The sequence below is a fragment of the Ctenopharyngodon idella genome, chromosome 18 (assembly GCF_019924925.1).
Source record: "Ctenopharyngodon idella isolate HZGC_01 chromosome 18, HZGC01, whole genome shotgun sequence".
Classification (NCBI taxonomy): Eukaryota; Metazoa; Chordata; class Actinopteri; order Cypriniformes; family Xenocyprididae; genus Ctenopharyngodon; species Ctenopharyngodon idella.
This window is the reverse complement of record NC_067237.1, coordinates 14,563,772-14,576,942: the sequence shown is the minus strand read 5'-3', so window position 1 is coordinate 14,576,942 and position 13,171 is coordinate 14,563,772. Positions and strand designations below refer to the sequence as shown.

At 38.0% G+C, this 13,171-nt stretch overlaps 1 protein-coding gene across 1 annotated transcript; it reads left to right on the top strand.

Moving 5' to 3' along the window:
- The first annotated feature begins 1,128 nt into the window (after positions 1–1,128).
- Positions 1,129–12,650, top strand: myef2 (myelin expression factor 2). Its single transcript, XM_051870426.1, has 17 exons — positions 1,129–1,304; positions 4,956–5,149; positions 5,567–5,619; positions 6,210–6,217; positions 6,415–6,508; positions 6,596–6,787; positions 7,013–7,166; positions 9,117–9,166; positions 9,249–9,309; positions 9,435–9,533; positions 9,880–9,921; positions 10,015–10,104; positions 10,811–10,900; positions 11,039–11,095; positions 11,410–11,591; positions 11,668–11,719; positions 12,286–12,650. Exons 1-17 carry the CDS (start codon positions 1,180–1,182, stop codon positions 12,447–12,449), a joined length of 1,707 nt encoding a protein of 568 aa, XP_051726386.1. The 5' UTR covers positions 1,129–1,179; the 3' UTR covers positions 12,450–12,650.
- The last annotated feature ends 521 nt before the right edge of the window (positions 12,651–13,171 follow it).

The following is a 13,171-nucleotide window of genomic DNA, read 5'->3' as shown; positions in this document are numbered from 1 at the left end:
AAAAATATTAAAATAAAACATTTGGTTAAAAAATAATAAATTAATTAATAATAAACATTTAAAAAAATAATATAAAATAAGATTAAACAAAATAAATAAAAAATGATTAAAATTGATTAAAATAATAAGATTTTAAAAACAAAAATAAGATTAAATAAAAAAATTAAATAAATAAAACATTTGATTAGCCTAAAATAAATAATAGAAACTGATTTTAATGAATAATACGTATAACAGTACTGTACTACAGTGAGTAGGAAAAAGTAATGTGATATAAACTAAATATTTTACACATTTATAATATTAATATTATATCACAGTATTGGGTCTTTAAACATGAAAATGTATAGCTGCCTTTTAAGTCGAAGGCGGTTGAACGAAGATAACCTGTGGGATTTTTTCCATCCGTTTTTTTATGTGATACGCACTATTGTCATTATAAAAGTAGTTTATTGCACAGTAGTAGTACCATAATGACTTTTACATTTATTCATTTAGCAGACGCTTTTATATGAAGCAACTTCGAGGAATACAACAAATGATTCATCTTAAAGAGGCAATAAACACGAGAAGTGCTAGAAAGTTGAACCCAAGATTCTGGGTGAAAAGTCACCATGAAATCAACATTGACAATTCCTTTTTTTTTTGTACGTAATATTAAAATTTGTTGCACATCATCATTATTGTGTTAAATTCATGTTCCTCGTAAACTTGAATCAGAATATCTTCTCCCTCTTGCAGCATCTCTTCTCTGATGATGAGGGCGGGGCAACCTGTCACTCACATGAGATCCACCAATAGCAAACCACAACCATCCAATCTGCTTTGAAATGGTTATATTGGCTATAAAGCGCTATAAAAATGATTTTGAAAGCTAGTTCATGAGGTTAAGTGAGAATAGATACATTTACAGATTATGAGCAGTATAATATGAATGAATAGGAGTAAATTTACAAGATTCCCTGGAAGATTACACAATTAAATGTTTTCATTGTTTTGTTGTTGCTGGAGGTTGTCCAGATAAGATTAGTGGAAAAGAAATAATATTTCAGCAAATAGGTACAGAACATGGAAATTTGGAAATTGTAAAATCCTTCGCTTTGAGGCTCACTCTCTCAAACGCCATTTTACTCTCGCGATAACTGAGCGCGGACGCGCGCTTGAGAGCGAGCAGCAGTGATGGCGGACGCGGAGCTGGCGCTAGATCTGACTGACAACAAGCAAGAAGAATCAGGCGATTCTCAGGCTGACGAAGGAGAACCGGAGCCCCAGCAGACACAGGAGAACACAAATGGCGTTAAAACGTAATTTGAAACCCCTTTAAATCACAAATCCTGCATGTTTTGCGTCTGTCACGCGCGTGTTGTTTGTGCGGCCTGCGCGCGTTCACAGAGATAAAGAAACGCGTTTGTTTTTCCTTAAGATCAGTTTCTGTTCGTCATGCATGTATCTGAAGATAATACTTCTATTTTTCCGTCCCTCTCAGCTCGTATTTCTCTGTCGTTTGTTTTTTTTTTTTTTTTTGGCGCTACGTTCATTAGTGGCGCGCGCCAATCAGAGCGGTAACCCATAGCAACCGCCCCCATTATAAGCGATGGATCCTTTTCACGGACTGTGATGACGCGTTTCCACAGTTATCAACATCGCAAGTTTCAATATTTTCATTTTTAAATTCTTTTATATACATTTATAACGCTATACTTTGTGTTAATTTACCTTGGCAGTAACTGTTAAATGACAAAAAAATTAATTAACGCTGCTGTGAGGGAATTTCTAATACAACGGCTGAGGGAGTGACGACAAAATTGACATCTTTTCCTCTTCTTCTGTAGTCGATCTCTTTATATATATTTATTTCTTCTTTTGGAAAGTCGGGGATTGTTTCTTCTGCTGTTGGAGCAAGTGGAAATTAAAAAAATATTTATTTGCTGTCGTTTCCCAATCGCTCCGTGTAGAAGTTTACCCAGCTATGACAACTTACACTTTTGAGAACCCCGCGAAAAGGGTGGAATTGTTTTTCCCATTTAGTTTTTGTTAAAGTCGCTATGAAATCAAAATGGATAATTCTTATGTTTTTGTTTTTTGTTTTTTTATGGAGTATTGCAGCAAACAACAAATATCCAATCAATTCCCCGCACACAAAATCAAGCCCCGCCCTACGTTTTTTCTTGTTCGAGAAACAGTTTCACTCCGATATACAATAGAGGAGAAAAGACTAGCGTCTTTTGTTCAGGAAAGCATTGTTTATAAAAAAAAAAAAAAAAATAGAAAATTAACTTAAATGTCTTCAGTTTTTTTTTTTTTGACAGAACCAACGGTAAATATACAGTGTGTATATATATGTGTGTGTAATATATATATATATATATATATATATATATATATACAGGTGCTGGTCATATAATTAGAATATCGTAAAAAAGTTCATTTTTTTATTGTAAATTATTTTAAAAAAATGAAACTTTCATATATTCTAGATTCCCTACATGTAAAGTAAAACATTTCAAAAGGTTTTTTTTTTTAAATTTGTTGATTAGAGCGTACAGCTAATGAAAGTCCAAAATCCAGTATCTCAAAATATTAGAATATTTACATTTGAGTTTCATTAAATGACCATCCCTACAGTATAAATTCCGGGTATCTTTTGTTCTTTGAAACCACACTAATGGGGAAGACTGCTGACTTGGCAATGGTCCAGGAGACAATCATTGACACCCTCCACAAAGAGAGTAAGTCACAGAAGGTCATTACTGAATGGGGTGGCTGTTTACAGAGTGATGTATCAAAGCATATTAAATGCAAAGTTGACTGGAAGGAAGAAATTGGATAGGCAAAGGTGCACAAGCAACAGGGATGACCGCAAGCTTGAGAATACTGTCAAGTAAAGCCGATTCAAACACTTGGGAGAGCTTCACAATGAGTAGAATGAAGCCGGAGTCAGCGCATCAAAAGTCACCACACTCAGACATCTTCAGGAAAAGGACTACCAAGCCACTTCTGAACCAGAGACAACGTCAGAAGCATCTTACCTGGGCTAAGGAGAAAAAGAACTGGACAGTGAACAGTGGTCGAAAGTCCTCTTTTCAGATAAAAGTAAATTTTGCATTTCATGTTGAAATCATGGTCCCAGAGTCTGAAGGAAGACTGGAGAGGCACAGAATCCAAGCTGCTTGAAGTCTAGTGTGAAGTTTCTGAAGTCAATAATGATTTGGGGGGGCCGTGACGTCTGCTGGTGTTGGTCCATTGTGTTTTATCAAGTGCAAAGTCAATGCAGCCATCTTCCAGGAGATTTTGGAGCACTTTATGCTTCCATCTGCTGACAAGCTTTATGGAGATGCTGATTTCCTTTTCCAGCAGGACTTTAGCACCTGCCCACAGTGCAAAAACCACTTCCAAGTGGTTTGCTGACCATGATATTACTGTGCTTTATTGGCCAGCCAATATGCTTGACCTGAATCTATGGGATATTTTCAAGAGAAAGATGAGAAACAGTTGATCCAACAATATACAGATGATCTGAAGGCTCAATAGTGCCTCAGCAGTGCCACAGGCTGATCACTTCCATGCCACACTTCACTGATGCAGTAATTTGTGCTAGGAGCAAGTCATTTGCTGTAATATGTCCTGCCGATCAAGTATTGAGTGCACAAAAGAACATACTTTAAAGAACTTGAACTTTTCTGTTTTGCAAATCCATTTTTTGATTGATCTTAGGAAATATTCTAATATTTTGAAATACTGGATTTTGGACTTTCATGAGCTGTACGCTCTAATCATCAAAATTTAAAAAAAAAAACTTTTGAAATGTTTTACTTTACATGTAGGGAATATAGAATATATGAAAGTTTCATTTTTAAAAATAATTTATAATAAAAAAATGAACTTTTTGATGATATTCTAATTATATGACCAGCACCTGTATATATATATATATATTTGAGAACAAATATTTTACAGGTTAAATACTTCAACATTTTTAAACTTTTGGATCAAAATTAAAAAAGTAAAAATGAATTATGACGAATTATAACGAAGTTGTTGGGAGTTGGAGAACTTCAAAAATATTTCTCCACTAAATTTATTGCTATGATGCTTTTTCGTGAATTCACTAATGACACATAATTTAAGGATAATAACTATAATGATAAAGACAGTTTTAAAAATTGTTATAAATAATAATAACAACACTCGCTGGAATCACTTTCAGAGCGAATTATAAACATTGACATTAGGGCTGTACGATTTATCGCACGATACGAAAAATAACATTGAACTTAAACGCGATTCTTAGCGCTTTTTTTTTTTTTTTTTTTTTTTTTTTTTTTTATTTATGCACAGCTTGTCAATGAAATATGGCTCCAAATGCTAATCCATCTGAAGAGTTTGAGTCGCTTATAAATGTACATTTGAAAAAGCATTTAAATTCTTATTTAAATAATTCATATGCAGAATAAAGGGGCGGGGCCTGGTTGAGTTAGTTAGTAGTGTGTTGAAACTAGCGGTGATGGTAAGGGGCGGGACATTTCCCAAACATGCTCGAAGCGCTTGACCAATCACAACACACTGCTCAGCATTTGTGTGTTTATTAGTCATGTTTAATCAATCAATGCGTTTCAATCTTCTGTTTATAGTATGATGCCCATAGGGATTTCCTGGCGTTATCTACTTCCATGGCAGGGCATATTTGGAGTTTCTGTGCGAGAGCGCCCTCTGGCTTTCAGATGGAGAAGCATTTACAACTGATCACAGAGCCGTACAGCTCTGACAAGCTGCGCATAAAATAATCGCAGCCTTTGCCAAATCGCGTGTGATTAAAATTTGCGATAAATCGCGATATTGTGCAGTTATCATTCTTGAAACGAACGGGCCTTTAGTCCGTGTAGTTGAATTGCTTTGTACTGTCCGATGAGTGCTTTTTTCTGGAAGTTCACCGCGTTTCCTCTGTGTCTTTGCAGCGACGCCGAGGAGAAGCCGGAGCCCAAAGAGAAGAGCTCCGGGGGCCGAAAGTCGCACCGCTACCATCCCTACAAAGAGCGTCACGGCGGCGGCAGTGGAGACAAGAAGGCCGCCCACAGGAACCGGGTGTTCATTAGCAATATCCCTTATGATATGAAGTGGCAGGCAATTAAAGATCTAATGCGCGAGAAAGGTAACCCACGCAGAGAGCGCAGCGTCACCGTCCCGTCCTCTCCCTCTCTCGTATCTGTCATGTAGCGGAGTGTAAAGAATGAGCGTTTTTCCCTCTTCTCCGGGCGGGAAGTTGAACGCTGTTCTGGCTGGTGTGAATATATATTTTGACTCTAGGCTATTCTGGTATTTGCTGTAGTCATTCACTGTAGCTTGATCTGAAGGATTGTACAGGTGGGTGGTCAAACCTGTGATTTTTCTACATCTTTAGCATTCAATGAATGTAGCGGTAGAGCTGCCTGGTTGGAGGCGCCGCTCATGAGGAGCGGGCCGCAGGGTTCAGGTGTATGTGTTCCTGTAGCGTTGTACCCAGGGCGACCCACTGGTGATTTAAATGCCTTGTTCTCTGTGGTATTTTCCCTTTGTATGTCTCATGTAGTTGGTGAGGTTACATACGTGGAACTCTTTAAGGATGGAGAAGGAAAGTCAAGGGTAAGTGTTGGCGAATCTGCGAGGTTAAATTCGCATTTGGTTCTGCCGGTAGAGCCGATTATACTGTTGTACCTTTGACCTTGGGATGGATGGTGTGTTGATGTTACAGTAAAGACCATTATGATGATGATTTGGATGTCCTTTAAATTGGTGGTGACCCGTTTGGCTGGGGTCCATCTGTCTCACATCTGATGATTGCTTAGGTGTTTTTGATTTGGAATTAAGATCACGCCAACTGACCTTACGAGAGTCATCTGTCAGGTGTCTTTCCTTAAACCCCTTCATCCATCTGTCCGTTTGATCCGTTCTCTCTCCCGTAACAACAAGACCCAGTTTCATTTGCCCCCCTCCTCCCGAGTTCATTTGCTTTCATTTGTCCATCTCACTGTAGCCACGTCCAAATGAAATGTTCAAAACGAGCTCATTAGACGCTCTCGTATGTTCATGAGCATGTGTTGTAATTGATCTTTCTCAAGCACTAATGACATGAGTTGTTGAAGTTGTTTGAGCTGAGGTGATTCTGATGATGTTCTTTCTTCTCCTCCTCCTCCTCCTCTTCCTCCTCTTCCTCCTGGGACGTGCACCTGCAGGGCTGTGGGTAAGAACCGCTTCACAACATGTCAAGACACCAGAACCTCATGAATTCATTCAGCAAAAACTGAGCATTTTCATTCATGCAAATGTTTTTTTCTGAAGCGATTCCCTGGGAATCGAACCCATAACCTTGCCGTTGCAAGCACCTTGATCTACACACACACAGCTGTACATGTCCTGACCGCTGCTCGTCTCTTTCAGTGTGGTTGAGTTCAAAGATGAAGAGTTTGTGAAGAAAGCCATTGAAGTCATGAGCAAACATGATCTGAACGGACGACCGCTGAACATTAAGGAGGTAGAGATCGCTTCATCCCGCGGTGTGCTGTCCATCCAGTGTGTGTTTGTCCAGACAGCGTGTGACGTGTGTGTCGGCCTGTTTTAGGATCCGGACGGCGATCATGCGCGGCGTGTCCTGCAGAGATCAGGCCGGATGTACGGAGGGGGTCGAGGGCAGGACGGCGGCCCATCCGGGATGAACGTCCCTCCCTCCATCGCCAACAACCCCAACATCCCTCCTGAGATCATCAGCGCGCTGCAGGCCGGACGTCTGGGAACCACTGTGTTTGTGGCCAACGTGAGTCAGTCACTGCTTTGATGTGTCACTGCGGTTCAAGTAGAAATTAGTGGGGTTTTTTAGGTCTTTCCAAACGTTTTCACAGAGTAGGAGTAGGAAATTTTTATTATTAACTGCGGTTCTTTAATTGATTGATGGATTCGTTGTGTAATCTTAAGCACATGTTCATTACGCTTCGCTTTAACTCCTGGTTCACATGTGTTTTCTTGTTTGTGTTTGCCGCAGCTGGACTTTAAGGTGGGCTGGAAGAAGCTGAAGGAGGTGTTCGGCATGGCGGGGACGGTGAGGAGGGCGGACGTGAAAGAAGACAAAGACGGGAAGAGCCGAGGGATGGGGACGGTCACCTTTGAGCAGCCGCTGGAGGCCGTTCAAGCCATCTGTATCCTCTGGACCAAAACCTGCTGATCCAAAAGAAAATTAATTAGTTTTATTTATGTGGTGTTTAAAAAAAATCCCACTCACAGTCATGCTGCAGTACTGAATATAAACACAGCCAGACTGATTACTTCATCTGCTCATGCATTCACTGAGAAACAAACCCTTCACCAGGGAAAAGCGGAATACGGAAAAGTATTGATTGCAAAAATAGTATTAATCGTTAAAAGATCGCAATCTCGATTCAAACACCCACTTGATCTTATTCCTAAATGACAGCGGTTCGGTTCTGTCTATTAAACCTTTGACAAGTTTCAGATCTGTGTTCTGATCCAGAGAGAGCCGTTGTCATGTTATAGGTTTGAAACAGCTTCACATACTGTCTTTTCAACCACACAGTATCATTATTTATTTAGTTACAATCATTCAAATGATCACAGAAGTACTGGAATAAAAGTTTATTGTTCAGATATAAACGCTGATGTCTACGGTAGCGATCAAAATAGAGTAAATCACCTTTCAAAAGTAACTTGATGCTTCAAATAAAGATTGTATCAATTACATCTTTACACCAGTAGGTGGCGACAAGTGACTATTAAAAATGTATCTGTCATTGAATCATTCATTCAAGAGATTTGTTCAAAAAGTCTGATTCATCCAGTAATGAAACAAGTGAAGTCTTTATGAGTGAGTCATTGAATCATTCATTCAAGAGATTTGTTCAAAAAGTCTGATTCATCCAGTAATGAAACAAGTGAAGTCTTTATGAGTGAGTCATTGAATCATTCATTCAAGAGATTTGTTCAAAAACGCAGATTTATCCAGTAATAGGCTTGTTTGAGATGCATTGGCGCTGCGCAGACCAATCGGCGTATGACATCAGAGTACTGCGAGAATGATTCAAAAGCATGAGTTGTATGCTCTCGCTCACATCGGCGCTGTGCAGACCGATCGAATCTCGAACGACCCTACTGAAACAAGTGAAGTCTTTATGAGTGAGTCATTGAATCATTCATTCAAGAGATTTGTTAAAAAACGCTGATTCATCCAGTAATGAAACAAGTGGAGTCTTTATGTGCGAGTCATTGAATCATTCACTCAACCCATTTAAAAAAAAAAAAAAAAAAATTATTCAAATTATTTAGGCTAGATGTTTTTTTTAATTAGACTGCAGCAGTTACCATTTTGTCAGAACCGCTAGTAAATGATGTTATTTTTTTTAGTTGTCTCTTCAGAAATGTGGAAGAATCATGATTTTAAACAAAACAATGATTCTCAATTTATCCAGAATTGTGCAGCTCTAAAATATAGTTTAATCAAATTAAGGCAAGACACTACAGGTGTTGGAACAAATTAATATCATACTTCTTCAGTTGGTTAATCACCATACATTAAGACATTTGTTTCATAGTACAATTTTTTTTCTGAAATGCTATTTTTAAATTTGCAAATGAGGCATTATTTAATTAATCATAAATAGAGAAATACTCTCAAAAGACTGAAAACGAATACATTTTCAGCATGTTTTCAGGAATAAAATGTAAAAAAAAAATCGAGTATATAGAATGATGAATAATATGAATAAAAAAGTATATGAATAAAACTGTAAAGTTTGTTGTGTGTGAAGCTGCTGAAGTGGACTCAAACTCACCGCCTTTAAAGATTGAAATCTACAGACTCAAACTGATCAAGTGAAAGAAAATAAACACTTGTTTTCTTTCCACTAGACATGCTATGGAAGCAAAATATAAAAACTGACCAGTGCAGGGGAAGAAAAACAGTTTTGCCTGTAGTGTCTTGCTCTAAAAATGTACTATTTTTGTTCTGTGTATTTTTAGGATTATTAGAGCATCACATCATTGCCAAGTTAGTCTGATTCTGTTGGAATCGTTTGTGAGGTTTGCTTGTAAATCACTTCTCTTTTGTGTGCGTCTTCCTTCACTCCCGCTCTCAGCCATGTTCAACGGTCAGATGCTGTTTGACAGACAGATGCATGTGAAAATGGTGAGACGTTGTGTTTGTTCTTGTACGGCTTGAGTGTGTTTATGAATCACCGCTTTCATTCATGTGGTTTGTTTTATTGTAGGATGATAAATCACTTCCTCCAGATGACGTCCGGCCAGCAGAGAAACCGCCACAGTTACCCAGTAAGAGCTTTCTGTGCTTGTTAGAGATGGTTTCATTTTACACATTTGTGTGTGTGTGTGTGTGTGTGTGTGTCTATAGGTATATTTAAGTGTGTAATTGCACGTGTTTGTGATGTGTGTTGCAGGAGGTCTGGGCGGCATCGGCATGGGTTTGGGTCCCGGCGGGCAGCCAATCAATGCCAACCGTCTCAGTGGAGGGGGCGTGGCCTCCATGGGACCTGGAGGTGTGTTCATGTTTGCTTAATTTTTTTTATGCAAATATTATCCTGCATGATTTATTTATTCATTTAAACATTTTGAAAGGTTGGCAAAGATTCATTTGCAAATGAATCATTGAATCAAGTGTTTATAATTGGTTAAACTGATTCACTAAATGAATCATTAACTGAAATGAATGAGATGAAGACCATGAAATATGAAATGTCTTAAAAACTAAAAGAAAAAAAAAAGAAAAAACTTTAAATCATGATGTTCATTTGTCACCAGTAAGAATATTGAGTGTATCAGCAACATGATTCAGCACATGATGGGATTGATGATGTAATGATGAAGGACTGATTGATCCCGCAGGGATGGACGGGCCGGGATGCAGCAGCATGAACCGCATGAGTGGTGAGACGTCACGTTCATCTTAAAATCATCTCAGAGATCATCTGTGAGGGTGCTCATCTGTGTGTGTGTGTGTGTGTGTGTTTGTGTGTGTAGGGATGGGCGGAGGGTTTTCCGGCATGGACTGCATGGGAGGAATGGGAGGATTTGGTGGCAGAGACATGGGACCCATGGGCCGAATGGGAGGTAAAACATCATCCTGTCGAACTGTCCGTCTGTTAGACCTGCACGACATTGGAAAAAATTGACATTACGATACTTTACTTTCATATATTGTGATTTGAAGAATGCAGGAATGTTCAGCAGATGATATGAATAACTGTATTTGGAAATAATTAAGCATTGTAGAATGAGTGGGGTGATTCTGTCTGCAAAAATAATTTAATAACTTTTATTTATAGGCACCTTTCAAGTCACTCAAGGACACATGACAGCATAAAGAGCTAGATCAGTAATATATAAAGTAATGTAAAACACAGGCATACAAGTATTTGAAAATATAATCATAAAAAAATTGTATATAATATTTGTTTGGGATTTTTTTTGGGGGAGTTTAAAAATGTTTCTCCATAGGCCACATTCCCACTGTTGACCAGTTCAATATGAAATTGTGATTCATAAAAAACAAGAGCATTTTATATATATATATTTACACATTTTTATATAATAAAAATATATATAAAAAAGAAAAGTAACGATAAATAAACCCCTGTCAATCTCGTTTCTGATACCAGTTCAAATGTCAGACCATCAAGCTTCAGAGTGAAATTTGGCTATTTGTATGTGAACGACTCATGGTCTGGTGAAGCACTGCATCATGGGATGCATGTGTGTGGCTTGTTGATATATCGTGCAGCCCTGCTCTCTGTCTCACGCTTGAGTTTGTGTGCAGATATGTATCGCTCTGGAATGGCAGGGATGGACAGAGACTTCGGCAGAAGTGACCTGGGAATGAGCCGCCCGTTCGGAGACTCGTTTGGAGGTGTGTGTGTGTGTGAGAGAGAGTGTGTGTGTGTGTGAGAGAGAGAGAGAGAGAGAGAGAGAGAGAGAGAGTGTGTGTGTGTGTGAGTTCACACTTGAACCGATGGTGACGCTGACGGTCTGTTCTCTTTCCCATCAGGTGGAGGATATGCAGGAATGGGGAATGCTGGGATGGGACCCATGGGCTCTGGATTAGGTCACTCATCTCACGCTCTCTCAAACAAAATTAAATTAAATTCATATACAATTCAATGTCATTGACAAACCAAATTTCTATCATAAAAGTATTCCATACGACCCGTGTGATTATTCACATCATAAGGTTTGATTTGTTAGCACTGGTTCACTGCATTAATAAATGCTGTAGAAGTATCTTTCATTGTTAATCTTAATTCATATTCAACTATTAAAATCAAAAGTTGTATCTGTTAATATTATTAACTTGCATTTTATTATTTGCACTTTGTGTTGTTTTTATCAGAATTAACCTGAGAGCCGTTTGTGTTTCAGGAGGAGGAGGAGGAATGATGAATATGGGAATGGACCGCATGAATTCTGGCTTTGACCGAATGGCCGGAAACATGGACATGGGGCGTGGCTTCGGCCAGTACGGAGGAGGCTCAGGTCACATGGGTGGAATGAGTGACAGGGGGGCAGGGTCAAAGGGTGGATGCCAGATCTTTGTGAGAAACGTACGTATAAAGATGATGGAGTGTGTGTGTGTGTGTGTCAGTGACGTGTGTTTGATGAGAATCTTTGTGTCCGCAGCTCTCCTATGATCTGACCTGGCAGAAGCTCAAGGAGAAGTTCAGTCACTGCGGTACGTGTTCCTTACTGCTGTAAATCTCACCTTTCTCTTTAAGTTGAATGTTAATTAGGTTTTACAAAAAATAACACAAAATAACACATTACAATTATTAGGGGGAAAAAAGCAGGAGCGTAAAAAAAGTGACGTTAAACAACAGCTCACACAGGAGAGAGAATGAGAACAAAACAGCTGGAAAGAAATAAAAAAAATAAATAAATACAAAAATTATAATGATAAATAAAAAAATATACATTTGTTATTACAATTTTTGTGTACATTTATATATAAAATTAAATGACTCCCATAAATATTAAATGAATTATAATTGTATTATATACTTTATTATAATTTAATTTATTTATTTGTATCATTATAATTAATATATATACTGTCAAGTTATTATTTGTATTATAATTTGTGTGTATAAAATATATATATATATATATATATATATATATATATATATATATATATATATATATATAAAAAACTCTCCATAATTTTGTTTCTGATACAGCATTTTTATTTAAATTCATTACAAACATAAGAATGTAACGCGACGCTGTCGTCGTCTTCAGGTCAGGTGATGTATGCTGAAATAAAGATGGAGAACGGTAAATCCAAAGGATGCGGGACGGTGCGCTTCGACTCTCCCGAGAGCGCTGAGAAAGCCTGCAGAATGATGAACGGAACCAAGATCAACGGACGAGAGGTTGATGTTCGCATCGACCGCAACGCTTGAATCACTCTCACACGTCACCGCCCGCCTCTGTTTTGTTTTAAAAACATCATGACCGTCATATCTGAACAATCTCACCAGCCGCTTCAACCTTTTAATGTGTTAGTGCCCGCTTTTTTCTTTCTTTTCTTTTTTTTTTGTAATCATTAGTGGGGCGTTTGTCTCTGACTAAATTTTAAAAAATAAAAAGCCGGCTGTTGTAAATTCTGTCTGGCTCTGAGTTTGTCTGCTGCAGAGACCTCAGTTCTCAGTTCAGTAACATTCTTAACTTCTGTTTTCTAACTTCTAAATCTTCTGTTTTCCCAAAAGTACTTCTTGGGACAAAAATTAAGAGTTCAAAATCTTGGGAAAAAAAGCAAAAAAAAAACCTTTGTAACAATTTAATGTTAGGATATATTCCAGGTCTTGAAAGTAAGATGTTTAAGACTTTTCGTGAAAATCAAACCGTAACCTTTTGAAGAAGCATCAGTCAAAATCGCATGAATAAGAAATAAATGAAGAAATGCCACTTAAAATGTAAATATAATTGAAATATAATTTCAAATCCTCACTTCTGTACTTAGTGTTTTATGCATCATGGTAGTATTTTTTTATTGTAATACAGCATTACAGTAATAATCTCCAAAACAAAAAGCCAAGCGTCTGGATGAATGATCTGAGGTAGATGATGAATGTCAGTGTGTCTGTTGAAGCTCATGACAGAGACGAGTGATTCTGTAACTACA